This window comes from Octopus bimaculoides, chromosome 7 (assembly GCF_046866305.1).
Source record: "Octopus bimaculoides isolate indiv1 chromosome 7, ASM4686630v1, whole genome shotgun sequence".
Lineage (NCBI taxonomy): Eukaryota > Metazoa > Mollusca > Cephalopoda > Octopoda > Octopodidae > Octopus > Octopus bimaculoides.
This window is the reverse complement of record NC_142934.1, coordinates 89,481,611-89,504,258: the sequence shown is the minus strand read 5'-3', so window position 1 is coordinate 89,504,258 and position 22,648 is coordinate 89,481,611. Positions and strand designations below refer to the sequence as shown.

Here is a 22,648-nt window from a genome sequence, read left to right as displayed (position 1 = left end):
TGGCAGAGTTTCTACAGCTGGATGCCCTTCATATATATATATATATATATATATATATATATATATATATATATATATATATATCATCATCATCATTTCACATCCATTGTCCATGCTGGCATTGATTGGATGGTTTGACCAGGTTTGGCACGCTGGAAGACTGCACCAGACTCCAGTCTGATTTGGCACTTAATGGGTGCTTTTACATGCCACCAGCACAGGTGTCATTTGCGTGACACCAGTATCTGCTATGACTGCAATTTTACTTGGCTTGATGGGTCTTCTTCTCAAGCACAACATTATATACGTGTGTGTGTGTGCGTATATATATATATATATATATATATATATATATATGGGAGAATATACAAATAATAACAACAGACGAGGACAGGTGGTGTAAATAACAAAAGTATATATTAGTATGACGCTCGGGAATACGGAAAGTCTTTGACGTTTCGAGCTACGCTCTTCAACAGAAAGAATACGGAGACAAGGAGAAAAACACGGAGAAAAAGAATTGAATAGTGTTCAGTCAACGGTCAATCATAATAATGGCCGATCATAACAATGACTATATATATAAACACAGACACATCTGCTTCAGATGATAACTTCAATATTTTCTCGTTTTCCCAGTTGTTGAATCAAAAGAGGAAAACCGACGTAAGAAGAGGAAGATCCAAGCAAACATTGCAATGGAACTTGATACACACAAGCATATATTACGGCAACTCAAAGGCAAGATCCTCACTCTTTCCCTTTCTCTCTCTCTCACCCTATCCCTCTCTCTATCTACCTATCTATCTATATCTGTCTCTCACTCCACATATCTCTCTGTCTCTATATCTATCCCTCTGTCCATATCCACCTGTCTGTTTGTCTATCTATCTATCTATGTCTATCTAGTTACATCTCTTTCGCAAACATTTCCATTCTCATATTTAGTTTTTTCGTTTTCTTTATGTGGTTTCCTTGGAAAGCTTCAAGTGTCCAATTCTCTTGGATTTCTTCATGTTGCTGAAATGGTTTTCAGGTGCCAAAACAACAACACCTCTTGTTTAAATTTCCAAACCAGTTCATACGAGCCCATGCCATCACTATCTTTTTACCATTTATATATTTCACTCATTGGCGTGTGGCCATGCTGGGGCACCACCTTGACAGGTTCAATTGAACAAATCAACCCTCCTTCAGTACTTCACCTTATTTTTAAAAAGTCTGGTACGTATTCTAATGGTCCTTTTTGCTGAACTACTAAGTCACAATCATGTAAACAATCCAAAACCAGTGGGTAGGAGGAACGCAAATGCGCATGCTTGCACACACACATGCATACACGGTGGTCTTCCAGACAGTTTCTGACCACCAAATTCACTCACACCTCAGGGCTATAGTATAGCAGAAGACACTTGTCCAAGGTGCTACACAGTGGAACTGAACCTGACACCATATGATTGCAAAATGAGCTTCTTAACCACACGGCTATGTCTGTGCCTAGTCTACAAATCGTTGCAATTATTTTTATGTTTAGAAATCCTATCATCTAAAGTCTACCAGAGATTAACTGAAATAAAGATTAAAATATCACTTTTAAGTTATCTCAACTGATTTTCTATTGAATTAAGAGCTAACAATGAAAGTTACATTTCCTCTAGAAAAACAGTGTGATTGAGGACAGGAAAATAGGTAGTATGTGTATATCCATATTTCAAGAGTTGTTGATCCTTCATCAGCACCACATCCAACCTGTTAACCCTTTTGTCACCATACTTCTGTTGAGATGCTCTGTGTTTCTTTCAATTAATTTTAAATACAACAAAGAATTTAGTAAAATGACTTCATTATCATTAAGCTAGTGTTAGCAACATAAATTGTGACTAAGGTTTAGAGTGGGAGATTTTAATTCAGAACTTATGAAAACAAGACATTTGTTCTACAGAGCCAGAGGCGGTTTCAGCCAGGTTGGTACTAAAAGGGTTAAATTAATCATTTCTTAACCCTTTTGTCACCATATTTATGTTGAGATGCTCTGTGTTTCTTTCAATTAATTTAAAATATAACAAAGAATTTAGTAAAATAACTTCATTATCATTAAGCTAGTGTTGATACCAAACTGGCTGAAACTGCATCTGGCTCTGTAGTACAAATGTCTTGTTTCCATAAGTTTTAAATTAAAATCTTCCACCAAACTTAGTCACAATTTATGTTCCCAACACTAGCTTAATGATAACTAAGTTATTTTACTAAATTCTTTATTATATTTAAAATTAATTGAAAGAAACACAGAGCATCTCAACAGAAGAATCATGACAAAAGGGTTAACAAATGATTAATTTAACCCTTTTGATACCAACCTGGCTAATAAACCTTTAATGTACTTGTTTGTGTATTATGGCTGTCAAATGAACGAGTGTCCCTACTAGCAATTAATAGATAAAAACATATTTAAAATATAATGGAAATTAACATGTTCCATATATTTTTACTAATTGCTATTGTTGATTATTATTGTGAAGATTTTTCTTTCTTATTTATTTTTAGGTAGACGTTTAGAGGAACTTTATCCAGGTAAATATGAAGCAACACAAGATGAAACTAACCCTGTTGTAATTACAGGACATTGGACTGATACGACAGATCAAGAAAAACATCATCAAGATAAAGTTCACCAATTAAAAGTAATTAATTTATTCATCTAAATTACTCATTTCTTTCTCTGACTGTTGTATAGAAGCTTTTCTTCTTTTTCCTTCCTTCACAGCCCTATAAGAATGTATTTATAGCTGATGAGGTACCTTGATGCCAAGGTGCATGTATCCTATGTTGTCATTTGTAGCCCAATATATTTTACTTTTACATATATTGTTGGGAGAAGTGGGGGGGGGGGGGGGGTAGTTTTTTCTTCGGATTATTTCTGCAGTGAAAGGTCTTTCCAAATCAAAGTGTACACAAACAAATTAAATATGGTTGTACACACACACACATATATATATATATATATATATATATATATATATGAAGAACATTGTAGTTTGCTTGAAACATTGTAATATTGAAGTAAAATAATAAATGAAATGAGTAAAGCTTCTAATAAAGCAGAGGTAGAAGTTGAAAAGCCTTTGTATGTTGAGGTGCAAAGACCCATCTTCAGAAATGTATTTCTTTGACTCTGCACATTGCTAGAAGTTTTCCTCATTTCCCTTTCCATATATATCATCATCATCATCGTTTAACGTCCGTTTTCCATGCTGGCATGGGTTGGACGGTTTGACTGGGGTCTGGAAAGCCAGGAGGCTGCACCAGGCTCCAGTCTGATCTGGCAGTCTTTTCTACAGCTGGATGCCCTTCCTAATGCCAACCACTCCAAGAGTGCGGTGGGTGCTTTTACATACCATCAGCACAGGGGCTAGAGGAGGCTGGCATTGGCCACGATTGGATGGTGCTTTTTACGTGCCACTGGCACGGAAGCCAGTCAAGGTGGTACTGGCATCCTCCACATTCAGATGTTGCTTTTTACGTGCTACGGGCACAGGGATCACAACTACAATTTCCTTTTGATTTTGATGTACTTGACTCATTTGGTCTCACACATGCACAGACACACAAACATACATAACAGCACTCCACTGGTTACAATGACAAGGGGTTCAGTGGGCCCATTAACATGTGAGTGGCTGAGCACTCTACTGACATGTGTACCCTTAACATAATTCTCAGGGAAATTCAATGTAACACAGTGTGACAAGGCTGGCCCTTTTGAATTACAGGTACAACTCACCTTTGTCGGCTGAGTGGACTGCAGCAACATGAAATGAAGTGTCTTGCTCAAGGATACAATGTGCTACCAGGAATTGAACTCACAGTCTTGCGACCATGAACCAAATGCCCTAACCACTAAACCATGCATGTTCACTAACACACACACAAGTATCGTTTAAATGTCAATAATTCTATAACTGCCAGACAGTTTATTGTTATTGAAATATAAAGACTCCTAAGAGGTTACCTGAGCTTTCAATTGTATTGTTTAAAAGTACATTGGAAATATCAAGAGTTATTTACAATATGCCTTATAAGGTTAAAATAATTATTTCCAAAAGGTAAAATTTGAATATTTAAGATTATTGAATTTAGGTCAAGAAAATAGTCAAGTGGATAAATTACTGGATTAATGACTCACAGATTAGGAGTTCAATTCCACCCTGAGTATTTTGTTGCATTTCTGGGTTGAATACTTTATTCTACATTGCCTTAGTTTACCAAGCTTTTAGGAATGGATACTAAATATTCTGGGAATGTTAGCTTTTGAGAAGGTAATCATTCTCATTTCATAAGGTGGCAACCTGGCAGAAGCGTTAGCACGCTGGTTGAAATGTTTAGCGGTATTTCATCTGTCCTTACACTCTGAGTTCATATTTCGCCGAGGTCGACTTTGCCTTTCATCCTTTTGGGGGTCGATAAATTAAGTACCAGTTGCATATGGTTTAATTTCGATTTCACTTGCCCCAACAGGTCTTTGCAAGCAGAGTTTAGTGTCCAATGAAGGAGGGGTTGGCATGGGTGCCAGTCGTCGAATTTGGTTTGATTTCGATTTCACTTGCCCGCAACAGGTCTTCGCAAGCAGAGTTTAGTGTCCAATGAAGTGAATAGAAATACAATATACCAGTAATTACCTCACTGTGAACCAATAACCTCTGCTATCACAGACCATCATCAGTTTCTGTAGATTCTGGTTTTGCATTTTGGATTCTTGTCAGCTGTGTTTGAGATGGAGTATAGCCTTTTTCCTGTCCATTCCACTCTGATTAGTCTGTTTATTCTTTTGGGTGGTTTTTTTTTTTTTTACATTCAATAATTTATTCCCTTTTTTTTTTTGCACAGAATCACTTGGATGAAGTGAACACCAAAGAAAACCGATCTCACGAGTTGAAAACTTGCAATGTGGAAACGACTAAACGTCTTTATAAACAATCGAATACGGTCAGTATTGGAAGAATTTATATTTGTGGCATTTTAAAATTTATTCATTTAAGTCATTAAGCTGGCAGGATCGTTAGCACAGTGGAGAAACAGGCTTTGTGGAATTTCTTCTGGTTCTTTACAAATATCACTGAGGTCAACTTTGGCATTCATCCTTTCAGAAACGATAAAACAGTACCAGTCAAGTACTGGGGTCAGTGTAACTGACTTGTTCCCTCCCTTCAAAAATGCCAGCCATTGTGGCATGTAGAGCAGAGGTAGACGTTGAAAAGCCTTTATATATTGAGGTGCAATGACCCATCTTCAGAATTGTATTTCTTTGACTGTGCACATAAGAAGCTTTCTTCATTTCCCTCTCTCTCTCTCTCTCTCTCTCTCTCTCTGTATATATATATATATATATATATATATATATATATATATATATATATATATATATATATATATATATAAGGGAATTACTATACATAAATGCCTCATGCTAGGAGGGACTCTTAAAGTCAAAACTACCATAATGAACACATTATTACCGAAAGCGAGGGAATGTAACTCTTGAAGCAAGCCTCCTAAATCAGACTATGATTTTACAAATGTATATATATATATATATATATATATATATATATATATATATATAGAATGTACGAAAAAAAACAACAACAGACGAGGACAGGTGGTGTAAACAACAAAAGGGTGTATTAGTTTGACGCTCAGGAATACAGAAAGTCTTTAACGTTTCGAGCTACGCTCTTCAACAGAAAGAATACACACACACACACACACACACACATATACACAGACACACAAACACACATAATAGCACTCCATCGGTTACAATGATGATGAGTCCAGTGGGTCGATTCATGGAAAGAGCCTGCTCACAAAATTAACATGTCAGTGGCTGAGCACTCCACAGACATGTGTACCCTTAATATAATTCTCAGGCAGATTCAGTGTAACACAGAGTGTGATAAGGCTGGCCCTTTTGAATTACAGATACAACTCACTTTTGCCGGCTGAGTGGACTGGTGCAACATGAAATGGAATGTTGCGATTTCTGTCACTTATATGCCATGGCAATCAGGCAACCAACCCAACAAGTTCTAGAACTTGAGTCTTTTGTCAGTGTACAGGTTGCGGTCTCAAAGTAACAAAAATATTTTGACAAATTATGTTGAAGTGAATGTAATGATTTTGTGTGTTTTTAAATGGCTTACCTTCCACACTGCAATTGCTTTTGTTTCAGCACACAATCTCAGATCAGGTCACTTGCTATGCAAGTACATTTCCATAGTTTTTTTTTTTAATTATTTGAATAATTCGGGTATTTTTGTGATAATAATTTTGCAGATTATTTACATTTTTAAAGATGAAAAGTGTTTTATAATCATATTTGCACCTACACTTGCTTATAATTGATTTAAATTCTAGTCACCATCTACTATAGCCTCGGGTCGACCAAAGCCTTGTGAGCAGATTTAGTAGACAGAAACTGAAAGAAGCCCGTTGTATATATATATATATATATATATATATATATATATATATACTGGTACCACATAAAGAGCACTCAGTACACTCTGAAGTGGATGGTGTTAGGAAGGGCATCCAGCTGTAGAAACCCAGCCAAAATAGACTGGAGCCTGGTGCAGCCCTCCAGCTCCTATTAAATTGTCCAACTCTTGCTAGCATGGAAAATGGATGTTAAATGATGATTTGTTTTTAAACACAGCAGGTCTATAAGAGATGTTACCTCAGAACAAATACTCCAGCAACTTGCCTATCAATGGTGTATATACATTAACAATGATACATTGATAGCAGTTATAATAATGACTGTTGTAGAATTAGTGTATTGTTTATAAATACTTTCTGAATCTATAATTATTGTATAGTATAGTTCTTGTCACAATTCATAAAGCTCCTTACAGAATTTAATTCCTTTTTTCTTTTTATTATACATATCATAATAAAATCTGTCATAAGCTGTGTCGGATATAGTTTGACGGGCAAAAGAAAAAAAAAGGGGGGAAAATTTGAAACTGTAGGTTTAACAATTAAATAGCGATTCTTTATATTACACGCAAGACTATCAGTAAAGATTTGATGACTGTTGGCTTATAAAGTTTGCTTTGCTGTACTGTGGTCTTGATGGCTTTTGGACACTGCTTACCAGTACACAGTACCTTAGGCATGTTTCCTCTGCAGTATAATAGCCCTGTGTTGATTAATAAATACATTGGAAGCAGAATTTGATAGAGAGGAAACTCTCTCTCTCTCTCATTATCATTTTAATGTCCAGTTTTCCATGCTTGAACAGGTCAGATGGAATTTGTTGAGACAAATTTTTCACAACTGGATGCCCTTCCTATCTCTAACTCTCATCTGTTTCCAAGGCCAAGCATGTTCTCATAAAATATGGGAAACTGGACATTGCTTGTATGACAGTCATACACATTTACAACAACCATACAATGTCAAAACAAAGAGACACAAACATACACATGTTCTTTTATTCTTTTACTGGTTTCAGTCATTTGACTGTGGCCATGCTGGAGCACTGCCTTTAGTCGAACTAATCAAACCTAGGACTTAGCTTAGTACTTATTTTATCAGTCTCTTTTGCTAAACCGCTAAGTTATGGGGATGTAAACACACCATTGGTTGTCAAGCAATGGTAGGGGACAAACACAGACATACAAATACATACATATAGGTATGACAGGCTTCTTTCAGTTTCCGTCTACCAAATCCACTCACGAGGCTTTGGTCCATCCTGAGGCTATAGTAGAAGACACTTGCCCAAGGTGCCATGCAGTGGGACTGAACCTGGAACTATGTGGTTGGGAAGCAAGCTTCTTACCACAAAGTTACTCTTGTGCCTATAATACACATACAGCAGGCTTCTTTCAGTTTCTCTCTACCAAATCCACTCACAAGGTTTTGTTCAGCACAGAGCTATAGTAGATGACACTTGACACTTGAAAGGTAGCAAGCTGGCAGAAATGTTAGCACGCCGGGCGAAATGCTTAGCGGTTTTTCGTCTGCCGTTACGTTCTGAGTTCAAATTCCGCCGAGGTCGACTTTGCCTTTCATCCTTTCGGGGTCGATAAATTTAGTACTAGTTACACACTGGGGTCGATGTAATCGACTTAATCCCTTTGTCTGTCCTTGTTTGTCCCCTCTATGTTTAGCCCCTTGTGGGCAATAAAGAAATAAGATGACACTTGCCCAAGGTGCCACGCAGTGGGACTGAAACCAAAATCATGTGGATCAGAAGCAAACTCCTTAACCACATGGCCACCTGTGCTGTATGTATGATTACATCAGTATAGTGGAGGCGCAATGGCTCAGTGGTCAGGGCAGCAGACTCGCAGTCATGGGATCACAGTTTCCCAGACCAGGCATTGTGAGTATTTATTGAGCAAAACCACCTAAATCTCCACGAGGCTCTGGCAGGGGATGGTGGCAAACCCTGCTGTACTCTTTCACCACAACTTTTTCTCACTCTTTCTTCCTGTTTTTGTTGTACCTGTATTTCAAAGGGCTAGCCTTGTCACACTCTGTGTCATGCTGAATCTCCCCGAGAACTACATTAAGGGTACACATGTCTGTGGAGTGCTCAGCCACTTGCATGTTAATTTCGCGAGCAGGATGTTTCGTTGATCGTATCAACTGGAATCCTCGAGTCGACAGAGTGCCACATCTGCATAACTTAGTAGTTCAACAAAAGACCGATAGAATAACTACCAGACTTTAAAAAAATACAAAAAGAAGTACCAAGGTTAATTTGTTTGACTAAACCCTTCAAGGCAGTGCCCCAGCATTGCCACTCTCCAATGATTGAAACAAGTAAAAGATTAAAATCAAAGAGTGACAAGATAACAGAAAAAACTTTTGCATCAATTTGTAGTTATTCTCGTGGCCAATGACAGTATCGCCTGACTGGAACCCGTGCCGGTGACACATAAAAAGCACCATTCAAGCATGGTCGATGCCAATGCCACCTGACTAGCCCTTATGCCAGTGGCACGTAAAAAGCAGAGTCGTTGATATTAGGAATGGCATCCAGCTGTAGAAACTTTGCCAGATTGGACTGGAGCTTGGTGCAGCCTTCTGGCTTGCCAGCCCTCAGTCAAACCGTCCAACCCATGCCAGTATGGAAAGCGGACATTAAATGATGATGATGAAAGGAAAATTATATTTTACCAATTCCAGTCTTCAGATATTGAGATTTTAAAATACCATTGCTGCTACAGCTGCCATTGGCTCTGTGGATCGGCTGACATTTGATTTGATATTATCAACACCATTATCAGTCTCTGACAAACTCTTTTATTCCCACGCAATGTTTTCACAATGAAAGATTTAAAAAGAAATTTTTGTTTTGTCTTTTACTCCATTTAGAACGTGTAGTGGTTTCTCTAAATAGGATTCTAGGAAAATAGAAATCGGAAAAAAAAAGAAAAGACAAAAACTCAAAGTGTAAAAGGAAGAAAATGTTATAAAATAACCAAATTCTCTTTCATGGTTTTCAATATTTTTACTCAAAGACAATGTGCTGGCAGAATTATCAGTACACCTGGCAAAATGCAAAAGGATTGGCGGCATTTTGTCCATCTTTACATTCTGAGTACAAAATCTGCCATGGTTGACTTACTTTATCGATCCTGAAAGGATCGATAGAATAAGAACCAATTGAACACCAGGATCAATATAATCGATTTATCCCCCACCCCTGAATTTGCTGGCCTTGTGCCAAAATTTGAAACCAATATTCTTTTCTATTCTAGGCACAAGGCCTGAAATTTTTGGGGAGGAGGCCAGTCGATTAGTATGCAACTGGTACTCAATTTATCGACCCCAAAAGGATGAAAGGCAAAGTCGGCCTCGGCGGAATTTGAACTCAGAACATAAAGACAGATGAAATACTGCTAAGCATCATATTTTACCAATTCCAGTCTTCAGATATTAAAATTCCAAGCACTAGGATCAATATAATCGATTTATCCCCACCTCGAAATTGCTGGCCTTGTGCCAAAATTTGAAACCAACATTGTCCAATGAAAGGTAGTGACTTGGCAGGAACCATTAGAATGGTGGGCAAAATGTCCATATTTACATTCTGAGTTCAAATTCCACTGAGGTCAACTTTGCCTTTTATCCTTTCAGGGTTGATGAATACCAAGGGGACAATGGGCTCGATGTAATTAACTCATACCGTCCCCCGAAATTGCTGGCCTTGTGCCAAAATTTGAAACCAATATATTTAATCATTTTGAAGTTGAACGACAGAAGAAAGAGGAAGAGACATGACAAGAAAGAAAACGGAGGCTGCAACAAGCAAAGCCTCCACCACGGATCCATTGTGAACTCTGCAACAGACACCTCCATGCAAGAATCAGCATCTTTAGTCATCAGAAGCACAAACATGGACAGAGGGCAAGAAGTGGTCAAGAAGAAACCAGATAAATTATTGGACACATGATAAAATGCCAACGTTGACAATTTAATCATTTATATTATGGCGTAGTGGTTAAGAGTGTGGCTACTAACCTCAAGATTCTGAGTTTGATTCCAGGCAGTGACCTGAATAATAATAATAATAATAATAATAATAATATCAAAAAATACCTTAGGAATGAGAACCCAGGTTTGAAATTTCCCCAAGACACCTGATGAAGGCTGGAGGGTATATCAGCCGAAATGTTGTTTGTTGTTAACACAAACAAGATGAGGACAAATATCTGTCAAATGTAAATAATTCCTCATCTCTTAAATATAGAACTGGATTTAACCATTCTTTTACATTTTACCTTTGTTACAATAAAAGAAAAGAAAAAAACAGCAGATCAACAGCTGTTTGATTGCAGACGATTCACTCATGGTGATTTTCATTCTTTCCTCAATAAAATAAGTATCAGTTAAGCACTGGAGTCTGGGGTTATTTTAATCAACATAGCACCTCGCCCAAAATTGCCAGCCTTGTGCTGAAATTTGGAACCAGCATTTTATTAAATGACCTCAAGACTTGAACTGGTTCATAAAAATGAACTGCCAAGTCAATTCTTTTGGTATTTGAAATTCCAAACATAATACAACATAGCTGAAGACATTCTTTACAATGTTCTGATTCAACCTGCTGTTACCAATTCCCTCTTTTATAGAAACGTGTCTTCGTGCATTCAAATGGCGAGAATTCCAAAGAACGAGGAACTTATGTATATGGATGCAGTTTAGAAGAAATCCTAAAAGAAGCTGAAAGAAAACTGAATTTATGGAAAAGTGCTAAATATCTCTTCTTTGAAAATGGCCAGCAGGTAAGGAGTCTTGACATTAAAAATTTTATAAATGGTCTTATTTCTTCTTTTCTTCCTTCTCCATCACTTTCATCATCACCATAATCATTATCATCATCCATGAGTGCAGAAATAGCGCTCCAGGAACAAGCAAATCTATGTTGTATGAAAAAAAAAAAAAAAAGAAATATAAAAACAGAAAAAATATATTTAACACTAAATTCTTAAACATATTTTTGGTATGAAGTAGAGTTGATGTTTCTTGCCTAAGGAGTAACTAGCAGAAAACAAATCTTCAGTCTCAGCATTAAAATAAAAGAATGTCTCACTAGCCTGCCTAGTCTTATGAGAAAATATTTCTTGAATAAAATATTGTCATAATGGCTGTGCGGTAAGTAGCTTGCTTACCAACCACATGGTTCAGGGTTCAGTCCCACTGCATGGCACCTTGGGCAAGTGTCTTCTACTATAGCATCGGGCCGACCAAAGCCCTGTGAGTGGATTAGACAGAAACTGAAAGAAGCCTGTCATATATATATATATATATATATATATATAACAAAGTAAAGTTGTAAGATACCACACGAGTGGAAATATATATGAAAGAAGGTTTGAAAATGCAATTTTAAAGATGTTTATTCACTTGACTGGTTTCACTTTTTTAGAAAAAGATTGTCAAAAGTAAAATGTAAATATATATATTGTGTCTGCGTTTGTGCCACCACCATCAATGGACAATGGATAGTGTGTTTACGTCCCTGTAACTTAGTGGTTCAGCAAAAAGAAAATGATAGAATAAGTACTAGGCTAACAAAGAATAAGTCCTGGAGTCGATTTGTTCGACTGAAGGCAGCGCTCCAGCATGGCCGTAGTCAAATGAATGAAACAAGTAAAAGAATAAAAGAATAGTTACAACACTCTTGTACAATTGAATCTATTTTAATAAAATCAACAAGTCTTTCTTTTAAGGCAGTTGAATTTGAAAACAACCATTATATTACTGGTACTATTTCTATCACCCAATCATCACTATTCAATGTCCATTTTCCATGCTGGCATAGGTTAGACAGTTTCACAGGAATTGATGAGCCAGAGGATTGTTCAAAGTTCCACTGTCTGCTATGGCATGGTTTCTTATAGCTGGATACCTTTCCTAATTCCAACCATTTTACAGAGTGCACTGGGTGCTTTTTACATGGTACCAGAACTAGTATGGACACCGAGTAACTCGCAAGACAAGAACCCTCGAAAGATAAAAAGGCAAAGTGTATATTTTGATAGGATTTGAACTGAAGGAAACGAGATACTGAAACAGTTTGATTTACCTCGGGTCATGTCATGCTGATAATTTCTAATAAGAATAAAATGATGCTATATATGATTACTTAAGACTAGAAATTTTCAGATTTTTGTATCAAATAAGCAAAGTAAAAAAAGTTAAATCAAATCTGTATAATCTTCTTCCTTCCTCGATTTAAACTTCAAGCTTCTAATCCCGCCATATATTATGTAGAAATTAGGTGGTGAGCTGGCAGAAACGTTAGCACGCCGGGCAAAATGCTTAGCGGTTTTTTGTCTGTCTTTACGTTCTGAGTTCAAATTCCGCCAAGGTCAACTTTGCCTTTCATCCGTTCGGGGTTGATAAATTAAGTACCAGTTGCATGCTGGGGTTGATCTAATCGACTGGTCCCCTCCCCCAAAATTTCAGGCCTTGTGCCTAGAGTAGAAAAGAATATATTATATAGAAATGATTATCTCCCTTGTACTACCTGGCCACCAGGGTACACCACATATTTAAAATAGTTACAGCAAATCATATAATTGTGGTTTAGTCAACTCTGTCGAATTATATTTTCCATCTTACAATACTCTTTCTCTTTTTACTCTTTTACTTGTTTCAGTCATTTGACTGTGGCCATGCTGGAGCACTGCTTTTAGTCGAGCAAATCAACCCCAGGACTTATTCTATGTAAGCCTAGTACTTATTCTATCGGTCTCTTTTACCGAACCGCTAAGTTACGGGGACGTAAACACACCAGCATCGGTTGTCAAGCGATAGTGAGGGGACAAACACAGACACACAAACATATATACCGGCATACACATATATACATATATACAACAGGCTTCTTTCAATTTTCGTGTACCAAATCCACTCACAAGGCTTTGGTCAGCCCAAGGCTATAGTAGAAAACACTTGCCCAAGGTGCCACACAGTGGGACTGAACCCGGAAACATGTGGTTGGTAAGCAAGCTACTTACCACACAGCCACTCCTGCAGAATGTTCCCAAGTTATTCTCAACCATTTTCTTTTTTTTATTTTCTATTCATTGAAATTTCAGGTGGAATCATTTAATGATATCCAGCGTGATGACATGCTGTGTGTATCTACTGGACCACTTTTCAAAGGTGTCAAATCAGAGCAGAACGACATAAATCTAAAAGCACAATGGGCCCGAGCCAGACGACTTCATGGACCCCAGATAACAGACATAACGGTAACCATGGAGAAAGATCCTGTAGCAAGTGTAAGTTGATGTTTTCATAATTTTTTTCATCAAAGAGGGAAATCCATTTTGTTTCCAGTGATCAAACATATTCTTGTTTGTTGAGATATTTGTAAATATGTTTCATTTGTGAGTGTTTTGGCTACCATTTCGCATAGGGAGTAATCTTGTAGAGGCTAACATGAATGTAGCTATATAATGATGTATAAGCTTGTATGTGTGTTGGCATGTAGATATATATATATATATATACACACGAGGTCTGATCAATAAGTATCAAGACTATTGCCATAGTAATGAAGCTATAGCACACAGAGTGAAGCTGCTTGGCAAAGATTGACTGTGAACTCTGCTGTGCATGCACTCTAAGTTTTAACATTCTAGCTCACTTCCACTGTTTACAGCAGTGCTTGGAAGTAACATGTGTAGCGTGTGATCATTGCATTGACCGTGACAGAGAAAATTGTCATGGCGATACCTGCTCAGAGGCCTACGCAAAGTTTCAATAAGTAAATGGAGAGGAGTGTATAAGCTGCACTCAGGTGGTTCAAACGTTTCTAAGATGACTGAAAAAATGTTAATATTGACAAACATTCTGGGAGACCCGCAACCAGCAGAACTGAGAAAAACATCACATGTGCATGCAACTGTGAGGGGAAATGGTCAAATCCCCATTTGTGAGTTATCAGATGTGCAGATTAATTACAGTTTGGTTCAGTCCATTATCACTGAAGATTTGGGTATGAGACGTGTGTCTGCCAAGTTTGTGTGGAAACTGCTTTCAGCTCAAAAAGACACTCAGGTTTCAAGAAGCACAAGATCTTGATTGTGTCAAGGACAATGAAAACTTTACATAGGCCTTGAGCAGGTATCGCCAAGCTTTTGGTAAAATTTGATGCAGATTTCTTCTTAACTTTCTCCATCATGGTCAATGTGATGATCACACGCTACACACCTTCCTACCATGCACTGCTGTAAGCAGCAGAAGTGAGCTAGTACGTTAAAACTTAGTATGCATGCACAGCAGAGTTCAAGGTCAATCTGTGCCAAGCAGCTTCACTCTGCATGCTTCAGCTTCATTACTATGGAAACAGTCTGGCTATTTATTGATCAGACCACATATGTCTATATATATCTGTGCATGTGCCTTCATTTCATATCCATGTTGCCATGGGTTGAACAGTTTGACAGGATCCAACAAACTCAAAGACTGCATCATGCTTTAATATCTGCTTCAGCATGGAATTTACAGCATGTACTGGTTGCTTATTATGTATTACCAGCTCTCGTAAGGTCATCAAAGGCAAAGAGATGAGGGGTTAAAATATGAGAGAAAGGAAGAAAGATATTGTTGACCATGGTGAGATTTGAACACAGAATGGCTGCATCTAAATACTGCACATTATTTTGTTTGTCACACTACTGATTCTACTAACTTACCACACTTTATTACTGTGAAAGCTTCTTTCAGTTTCTGTCTACCAAATCTACTCACAAGGATTTGGTTGACCTGAAACTATGGCAGAAGACACTTGCCCAAGGTGCTATACGGTTGGGAAGCAAGATTCTTAGCCACACAGCCATGCCCCTGCTTTATCATCATCATCATTGTTTAATGTCTGCTTTCCATGCTGGCATGGGTTGGACGGTCTGACTGAGGACTGGCAAGCCAGGAGGCTGCACCAGGCTCCAATCTGATCTGGCAAGGTTTCTACAGCTGGATGCCCTTCCTAATGCCAACCACTCCAAGAGTGTAGTGGGTGCTTTTTACATGCTACCGGCATGAGGGCCAGTCAGGTGGTATTGACATCGACCATGCTTGAATGGTGCTTTTTACGTGCCACCGGCATGGGATTCAGTCAGGCAGCACTGGCAACAACCACACTCAAAAGGTGCTTTTTAGATGCCACCAGCACAAAGGCCAGTCAGTCAGCCCTATCAAATTCAGTCTCATTTCAGCCAATTTATGAAGGTTCTTCATGCTGAGGAACCATCCAATTGTGGAGATGTAAATAGCCACACTTTTCCATTCAGTCATGCCTGGTGAATGCTAGCTCACCTCTGCACAACTAGATGGTTCACCAGTATGAAACTATTTGGCAACATAAATTGGCTTTTGTGAAACAAAATTCATAATACATAAATAATACATCCACTCTCTTACCTAATATATGAGCACCAGTTTTTTTCTGACTCATGATTTAGTAGACAGAAACAGAAAGAAGCATGTCATATATATATATATATATATATATATATATATATATATATATATATATATATATATATATATTTATCACCTGAAGAGACACATCTGCACCGTCAGATGCTCCTGAACCAGTTGTTAAGTATCCCACACGAAGGATCGATGCTAGATGTGCTGAAACAATTGTAGTGATTTATAAAAATTCTCATATATTCTATCTTTCATTTACCATATGTGTGTGTGTGCATGCACACACACACACACACACACCTATATGTATGTATGTGTGCGTACCCTTGTCTAGACATCATATGATAGTTGTTAATGAGCATCATTGTCATATAAGTGCTATGGGGGAAAATATTGTCTTGCTTGAAACAGGTGAGGGGTGGTGACAGGAAGGGCATTTGACCATAGATAATCTTCCTTAACAAATTCCATCTGATCCATGCAAGCACGGAATGATGATGATGATATAGAGAGAGGAAGATGAAGATAAATCCTGAAGTCTAATGCTTAAGTGCCTTAAAACTACAACACTAAGACAAAAGGCTGGTTTGATAAAATAAAGATTCAGGGTTCCGTCTCTGGCCTAAAGCAAGAATTTCACCCTAAGATGACTGGAGAGAACAGTATTGAAAACATTGCATTAAACAACACCAACTACCCGAAGAAAATAATTTGGAAAACAAACAATTTTTTTTTTTTTTTGCATTTATGAAATATGAATTTAAACTGAAATCAGGAATAACCCAAAATTAAAACTAATTTTATACAGTTTTGTTAAATCTATGATCTTTTTATAGCAATCAGACAAGTTTGCTAAAGATAATACTATCTGGGGGTAAGTAGCCATCTTGGTCTCTTGATTTCAAATTATGGATGGCTTTGTTGTTGAACGTATTTTGCCCTTTCACTGTATGTTGATTTTCATCTTTATGTTTCATTATTGTAGCCATAACTTTTGTTTAAATTGCATTTCTGGCATTGATGTTGTCTTGCTTGAACACTATAAATACTGCTAAACACACAATTAACTCTAATTCTAAATACATTTAGGTTTGGTTGTCTCGTCTCTGATTCTAATTACATACTACTTCTCAAGTTGTCCTTGTCATAAGTCAAGCAATTTTCACAACAAAACAAAGACAGGATAAAATAAATGAATAAATATAATTCTAAATTGATAAAACTATAAAATCTCTTCATTTTATAAATCACTTTTCTTTCTCCACCAGCAATATGGCTTTGCGATCACGCCATGCATTAAACATATTATGGTCACTATTATTGCTTGTGTGACATCATTTGCCCCCCCCCCCCACTCTGTCTATTTGTCTCCTCTCTCTATCACTCTCTCTCATCCTCTTGTTATCTCTTTTGCTCTTGCCCTCTCTCTCTCTCTCTCGTTTGCCCATCTTTCTCACCCTCTGTCTCTTTTGTCTTCTCTCTCACCATCTCTGTCCTTCTTGCCCGTCTCGCTCTCTCCATCTTTCTCACCCTTTCTGTCTCTTTTGCCCTCTCTCTGGCTCTCCCACCTTCACCCTGTCTCACTTGTTATCTTTCTCTCTCTCTTCATCTTTCTCATTCTCACCCCCTCTCTCTCACCCTTTCTCTCTCATCCTCTCCCTCTCTCTTCATCTTTCTTTCTCATCCTTTCTCTCTTCATCCCTCTCAAATTATGATCCATCTTACAAAGAATAATTCATAAACCAATTACCTCCTCTCATAAAGTTAACTCCAAAGACAGAATAATGGCTGGCTATGAGACAGCAAGCTTCAGCGGAAATGGTTTCATAGTGGAATTAAAAGAAATGGACCAAAGCTAAAATTTGTTTGGTTTTTTTTTTTTGTATCCCTCTTAATTCTTTGAATTGATAACGTCCGATCAAATCAATCAGAGCCAATCAAACATCAGTTATCAATTTATGCTTGAAATATTATTGGATGGAATATCTAATAATGACATCTAATGGGTATGGCTGGGTGGTTAACAAGCTTGGCTTGCAACCATGTTGTTTTGAGTTCAGACTGGTCATATCTGACCTCTCACACCTACCTTACAATGTTATAATCAGAAACAAACACATTGAAATCTATAAGATAATGTGTAATTAATTAAAGACAAAGTGAATAAATAAACATTACATTTGACAGTTATCTGACTGCTAAAGAGTTGAGGAGTTTGAACTTAGCTCTCCAAGTTAATTAATTATTTGTTAATTAAATAATAGATTAGCTGAGTCTATAGAGTATCAAACGTTTTGTGATATTTAGTTATGGGTCTTCATATTTTGAGTTCAAATCCCACAGAGATCTGCCTTTTATCCTTGTTTAATTGATAAAATAATTAACAGCCAAGTATTATGGGCTCAGGTGTGGCACCTTGAGCAAGTGTCTTCTATAGCCTTGGGCAGACCAAAGCTTTCTGAGTGGATTTGGTAGAAACTGAAAAGAAGTCCATCATATATATATATATATATATATATATATATCATCATCGTTTAACGTCCGCTTTCCATGCTAGCATGGGTTGGACGATTTGACTGAGGACTGGTGAACCAGATGGCTACACCAGGCTCCAATCTGATCTGGCAGAGTTTCTACAGCTGGATGCCCTTCCTAACACCAACCACTCTGAGAGTGTAGTGGGTGCTTTTACGTGCCACCGGCATGAAGGCCGGTCCGGCGGTACTTGCAACGGCCACGCTCAAAATGTTTTTTACGTGCCACCTGCACAGGGGCCAGTCCAGTGACACTGGCAACAACCTTGCTCGAATGTTTTTTCACGTGCCACCAGCACAAGTACCAGTAAGGCGACGCTGGTAACGATCACGCTCAAATGGTGCTATTTACGTGTCACTGGCACGGAAGTCATATATCCAATATTTGGCAAAAACATGTCTAGATATGGAGAAGTATTACCTCACTTAGTAACAGATAAGGATTAGCAACAAAGAAAGTATCCAAATTTTTAGAAAAATCTGCCACAATAAAACTGTCTGATTCATGCAAGCATGGAAAAGCGGATGTTATGATGATGAAGAAATTTAATATTGCCACATGGTTACAGTAACACGATCAGCACTTTTGCTACGCCTATCACTAATCACCATAATTTTTTTATTCATTTGTGGTTATATTTTCATTAAGAAAATACATTTGCTGTGTGTGTGTCTGTGTGTCAGTGTGTGTGTTTGCACCTGTTCACATTAATTTGTATGGCAAGTTTACTATATACACCAAATCATTTAATCAAGAATATAATATAGCTTTTATATTTCAATAGTAACATTGTTATTACCCCAACTACTGTTGCCACCTGGTGATTAAATCATGCAAACAGCAAGTATGGATGATTTAATTAAAGAACTGCAGCAGCAGTAAGTATAAGTTGTATTATTTCATTGCTAATAGCATGGAATAGCTGAAAGCTGTATTTAAAAGACTGTTACATGTGTACCACACTGCCTTTTCGATGAAATTGAATTAGAAATTAAAACTTAGTACCATGTTTGGAATAGTAAACTGATCTCTCTTTTAATATCAATATTCATAATTCTACTGTTTTATTCCACTCTCATATATGAGAGTAGAATAAAGCAGGAGAGTTAGTTTAAGTTTTTTTTTATTATAATGTTATAACTTATATAATCTTTACATGAGTTTCATTAGGAAGCACTAGTATGTTATGCGATAATTATTATGCAGACAATTGCATAATAACACTCAAACATCAGATCTCCAGAATAAAATAGTAATTCAATCCATTGTTAGTTACCAGCATCAGTTGATTTATAGTGCTAAAATAGTATGTGGGTTAAGAGTACAATCTTTTTAAAGCAGTGAAGAAAAAAGAAGGCTATTATTTTGCCATTTTATCAGTGAAATAAAGAGAGAAAGAAGAATGCTTAGAGCAAAGAAAATTTTAAGTTAACATGAAAATGACTGAGATGACAGTAGAAATGAGGATAGTCAGGAATTTGGTTAGTGAAAAGCAGCCATATTGTATCTACTCGCTCATACATATGCATGCATGCTCACACACATGCATATATACATATGTAACTTTTTATCTTCATACACCTGCCAATATATTTAAGAAGAAATGTCTACACATCTATAGAAGGGAGTGTAAGTTCATATATGAGCATACATGTATATTCATGCAATTCAAATCTATCTCTATACAATCACAGACACACACACAATTTGCAAAACAAAAATTAAATTTTAAAAATATAGCTGCAACAGTTATGAAGTCTAGTTTAAATAAAATTAAAAGATTTTACGCATATAATTATTGTTTTATATAAGAGATGACAAAGGAAAAGATGATTATCTTAGTCAAGTAATAAGTCATCTCTTCTTATTACTGCTCTGTACTCAACCAATGCTTCATTCAAAAGCACACGTATATTGAGTTCTACACCAGGTTATTAGTCTCACAAGGCCTAAGCAAAATACACACACACACATATATAGTGAGGATGAAGTAATTTTCCACATTCTTATAATTATATCTTGTTAATTATGGTTATATGTAATAAAATACAAGTCAATTGACAGAATGTACTTAACTATTATTTACTGCTTTTCCTGGACAAAATTGTTTTTACAAAATTTAAAAGACCTTAAAATTTTGTTTGCAAGAGCAAAATACTTTCAAGTAATTTATTGTTGCTTAATAAAATCTGCAAAGTTTCAACAGAGTAAAGCCTGCATTTTTTCTTGTTTTCAGCATAAAAAAAGGGCCAATTCTGTGAGGCCCCAGTGTAGTTCAAATTCTATATTGCAAGAGCTAAGATTAAATATGTACCTAACGAGTCTGAGTTATGTAATTTTAATTCCTAGAGTTGTGTGTATGCAAGTCATAACATCGTTTAAAGGAATTAGAAGTGGATCCTATATAATACATTGTTAGGCTTTTCCTGTTACATAAGCTAGAATATTTTTTCTTAGAATTTGGCAAAGGTTTATACCAGGATGATACACTTAATAATAAATAACATTAATTGTTCTAAGAGACCCTGTAAAAGACTATTAGCCTTCTTTAAGAATTATAACCAGTCTGTCTCTTTCAGCTCAGACTATAAAAATGTAAATTTTCTTGATGTTGCTGTAGCTTTGAATAGCAACATACACTTTCCTCTCCACATACCTAAAGAAAATCTTAACTACAGTCGCAAAAATTCTAATCATCCTAAATCTATAATAGGTGATCTTATAAAGAATATTTCTCTTAGAATATCTAAACTGTTTTCTTATGTACAAGTATTTAGTAATAAGTCTGAGTTTAATAATGTTAAACTCTTGAAAAATGGTTTTGAAGATAAGATCCAATTTATTACATCCTTTGATACAAACAACTTTGATTTTAGTGTAATTTCTACACAAACATACAAAACAGGTTAATACACCACACAACCCTCCAAACATTACAAATAAATGCTGTAACAAGCAGCGATCCTGACATATCTGTAACTAAATACTCCAGGAATGAAAATGAGAAAAAATAGCAGGGCTTGGTTTAATGCAGCTTATGCAAAAAAATTTAGAACAAATAAACCTAAAGTTTTCTTTAATATATTAAAGTAAGAGATTTCCTTTAAATCACAAATATCCACTGCATTTTAAGTAACCATGCAGTTAAATTCTCTCATCTTACCATTCTAAATTTTACAAATTTTATAGAATAGTCTATATTATAGAATAGATAGACCAAGACAGACCATGTCTGTATACTTCCCCTTATGTGTTGAGAGTGATGTAGTATTTTCTTTGTGATTGCGTTTGAAACAATCCACTTGATGAAAAAGTGAGCTCTTAAAGAGATCTTTGTTAAACCCCTGTAACAAACTGTATTAGCATTTGTTAAATTCCAATTGTGGACAGATACAAGATGTAATTACTCAAGCACTGATTATCCAAGGAACACAACTCACTGTTTCAACCATTACAGTCTTCTCCTATGATTTATTCTATTTTACTTTAAAGGATTTTCTAATTATAAATGGGATAATTTTTCTTAAAGATGGGACTGTAGAATAACTGTTATTTGTATTGTCATTGTTGAATAATTCATGATTTTCTTTTTTAATCTTTATGGAAGTGTTTTTTGATTAAGGAGAGGACTTGTTTCATGGTGGATTGAACCAGATCATATTTCTTCAACTGGTGCATTTTCTTTTTATTATTATTGTTTGTAACTAATAGTTATATGCAACTTCATTTTCTTCTGTCCATACAAATGCCTCCAGCTGGAGGCATTTGTATGGACAGAAGCTTCATTGGCAAACAGAGTGCTTATATGCTTTCTTTTTCTATACTTAGATGTTAAAAAAAAAGGAGTGGTTTTGTCCAGGATAGACCATATGATAATCTATTGTGCCTGATCAGAATCTGAATATATATATATATATATATGTATGTATGTATGTTTTGTCCCTACCTTCGAAATGCGGAGTAGAGAAAACAGGGAACAACTGATGAAGGGAATGTTCTTTATGTTGCCTGTCTTGTTTCTCTGTTTGTTTCATTCCATGTTTGAAAAAAAAAAAAATTGTTCAAGTTTTTTTGGTGTCCTGTACACATACGTACATGCATATATATATATATATATATATATATATATATATATATATATATATGT

General features: G+C 36.4%; 1 protein-coding gene and 1 long non-coding RNA gene across 6 annotated transcripts in view; one reads left to right on the top strand and one right to left on the bottom strand.

Annotated features, from left to right (window-relative positions):
- Positions 1 to 22,648, top strand: part of LOC106884146 (doublecortin domain-containing protein 1) — a 228,254-nt gene that overhangs the window by 200,647 nt on the left and 4,959 nt on the right. The window contains exons 36-41 of one of the 2 annotated variants that reach the window (XM_089355597.1): positions 640 to 741; positions 2,545 to 2,681; positions 4,885 to 4,983; positions 11,151 to 11,303; positions 13,626 to 13,811; positions 16,803 to 16,840. In XM_089355597.1, the coding sequence (XP_089211723.1) occupies positions 640 to 741; positions 2,545 to 2,681; positions 4,885 to 4,983; positions 11,151 to 11,303; positions 13,626 to 13,811; positions 16,803 to 16,840 (715 nt within the window). The remainder of the gene's footprint in view (positions 1 to 639; positions 742 to 2,544; positions 2,682 to 4,884; positions 4,984 to 11,150; positions 11,304 to 13,625; positions 13,812 to 16,802; positions 16,841 to 22,648) is intronic. The other variant, XM_089355596.1, reaches the window with a different exon arrangement.
- The window catches only part of LOC149134801 (uncharacterized), a 49,218-nt gene continuing 36,081 nt past the window's right edge, over positions 9,512 to 22,648 (bottom strand). For 3 of the 4 annotated variants that reach the window (XR_016242687.1, XR_016242686.1, XR_016242684.1), the window contains exon 3: positions 11,302 to 11,438. This is a non-coding gene — a long non-coding RNA (uncharacterized LOC149134801). Of the gene's footprint in view, positions 11,439 to 22,648 lie in introns of all 4 variants that reach the window. The other variant, XR_016242685.1, reaches the window with a different exon arrangement.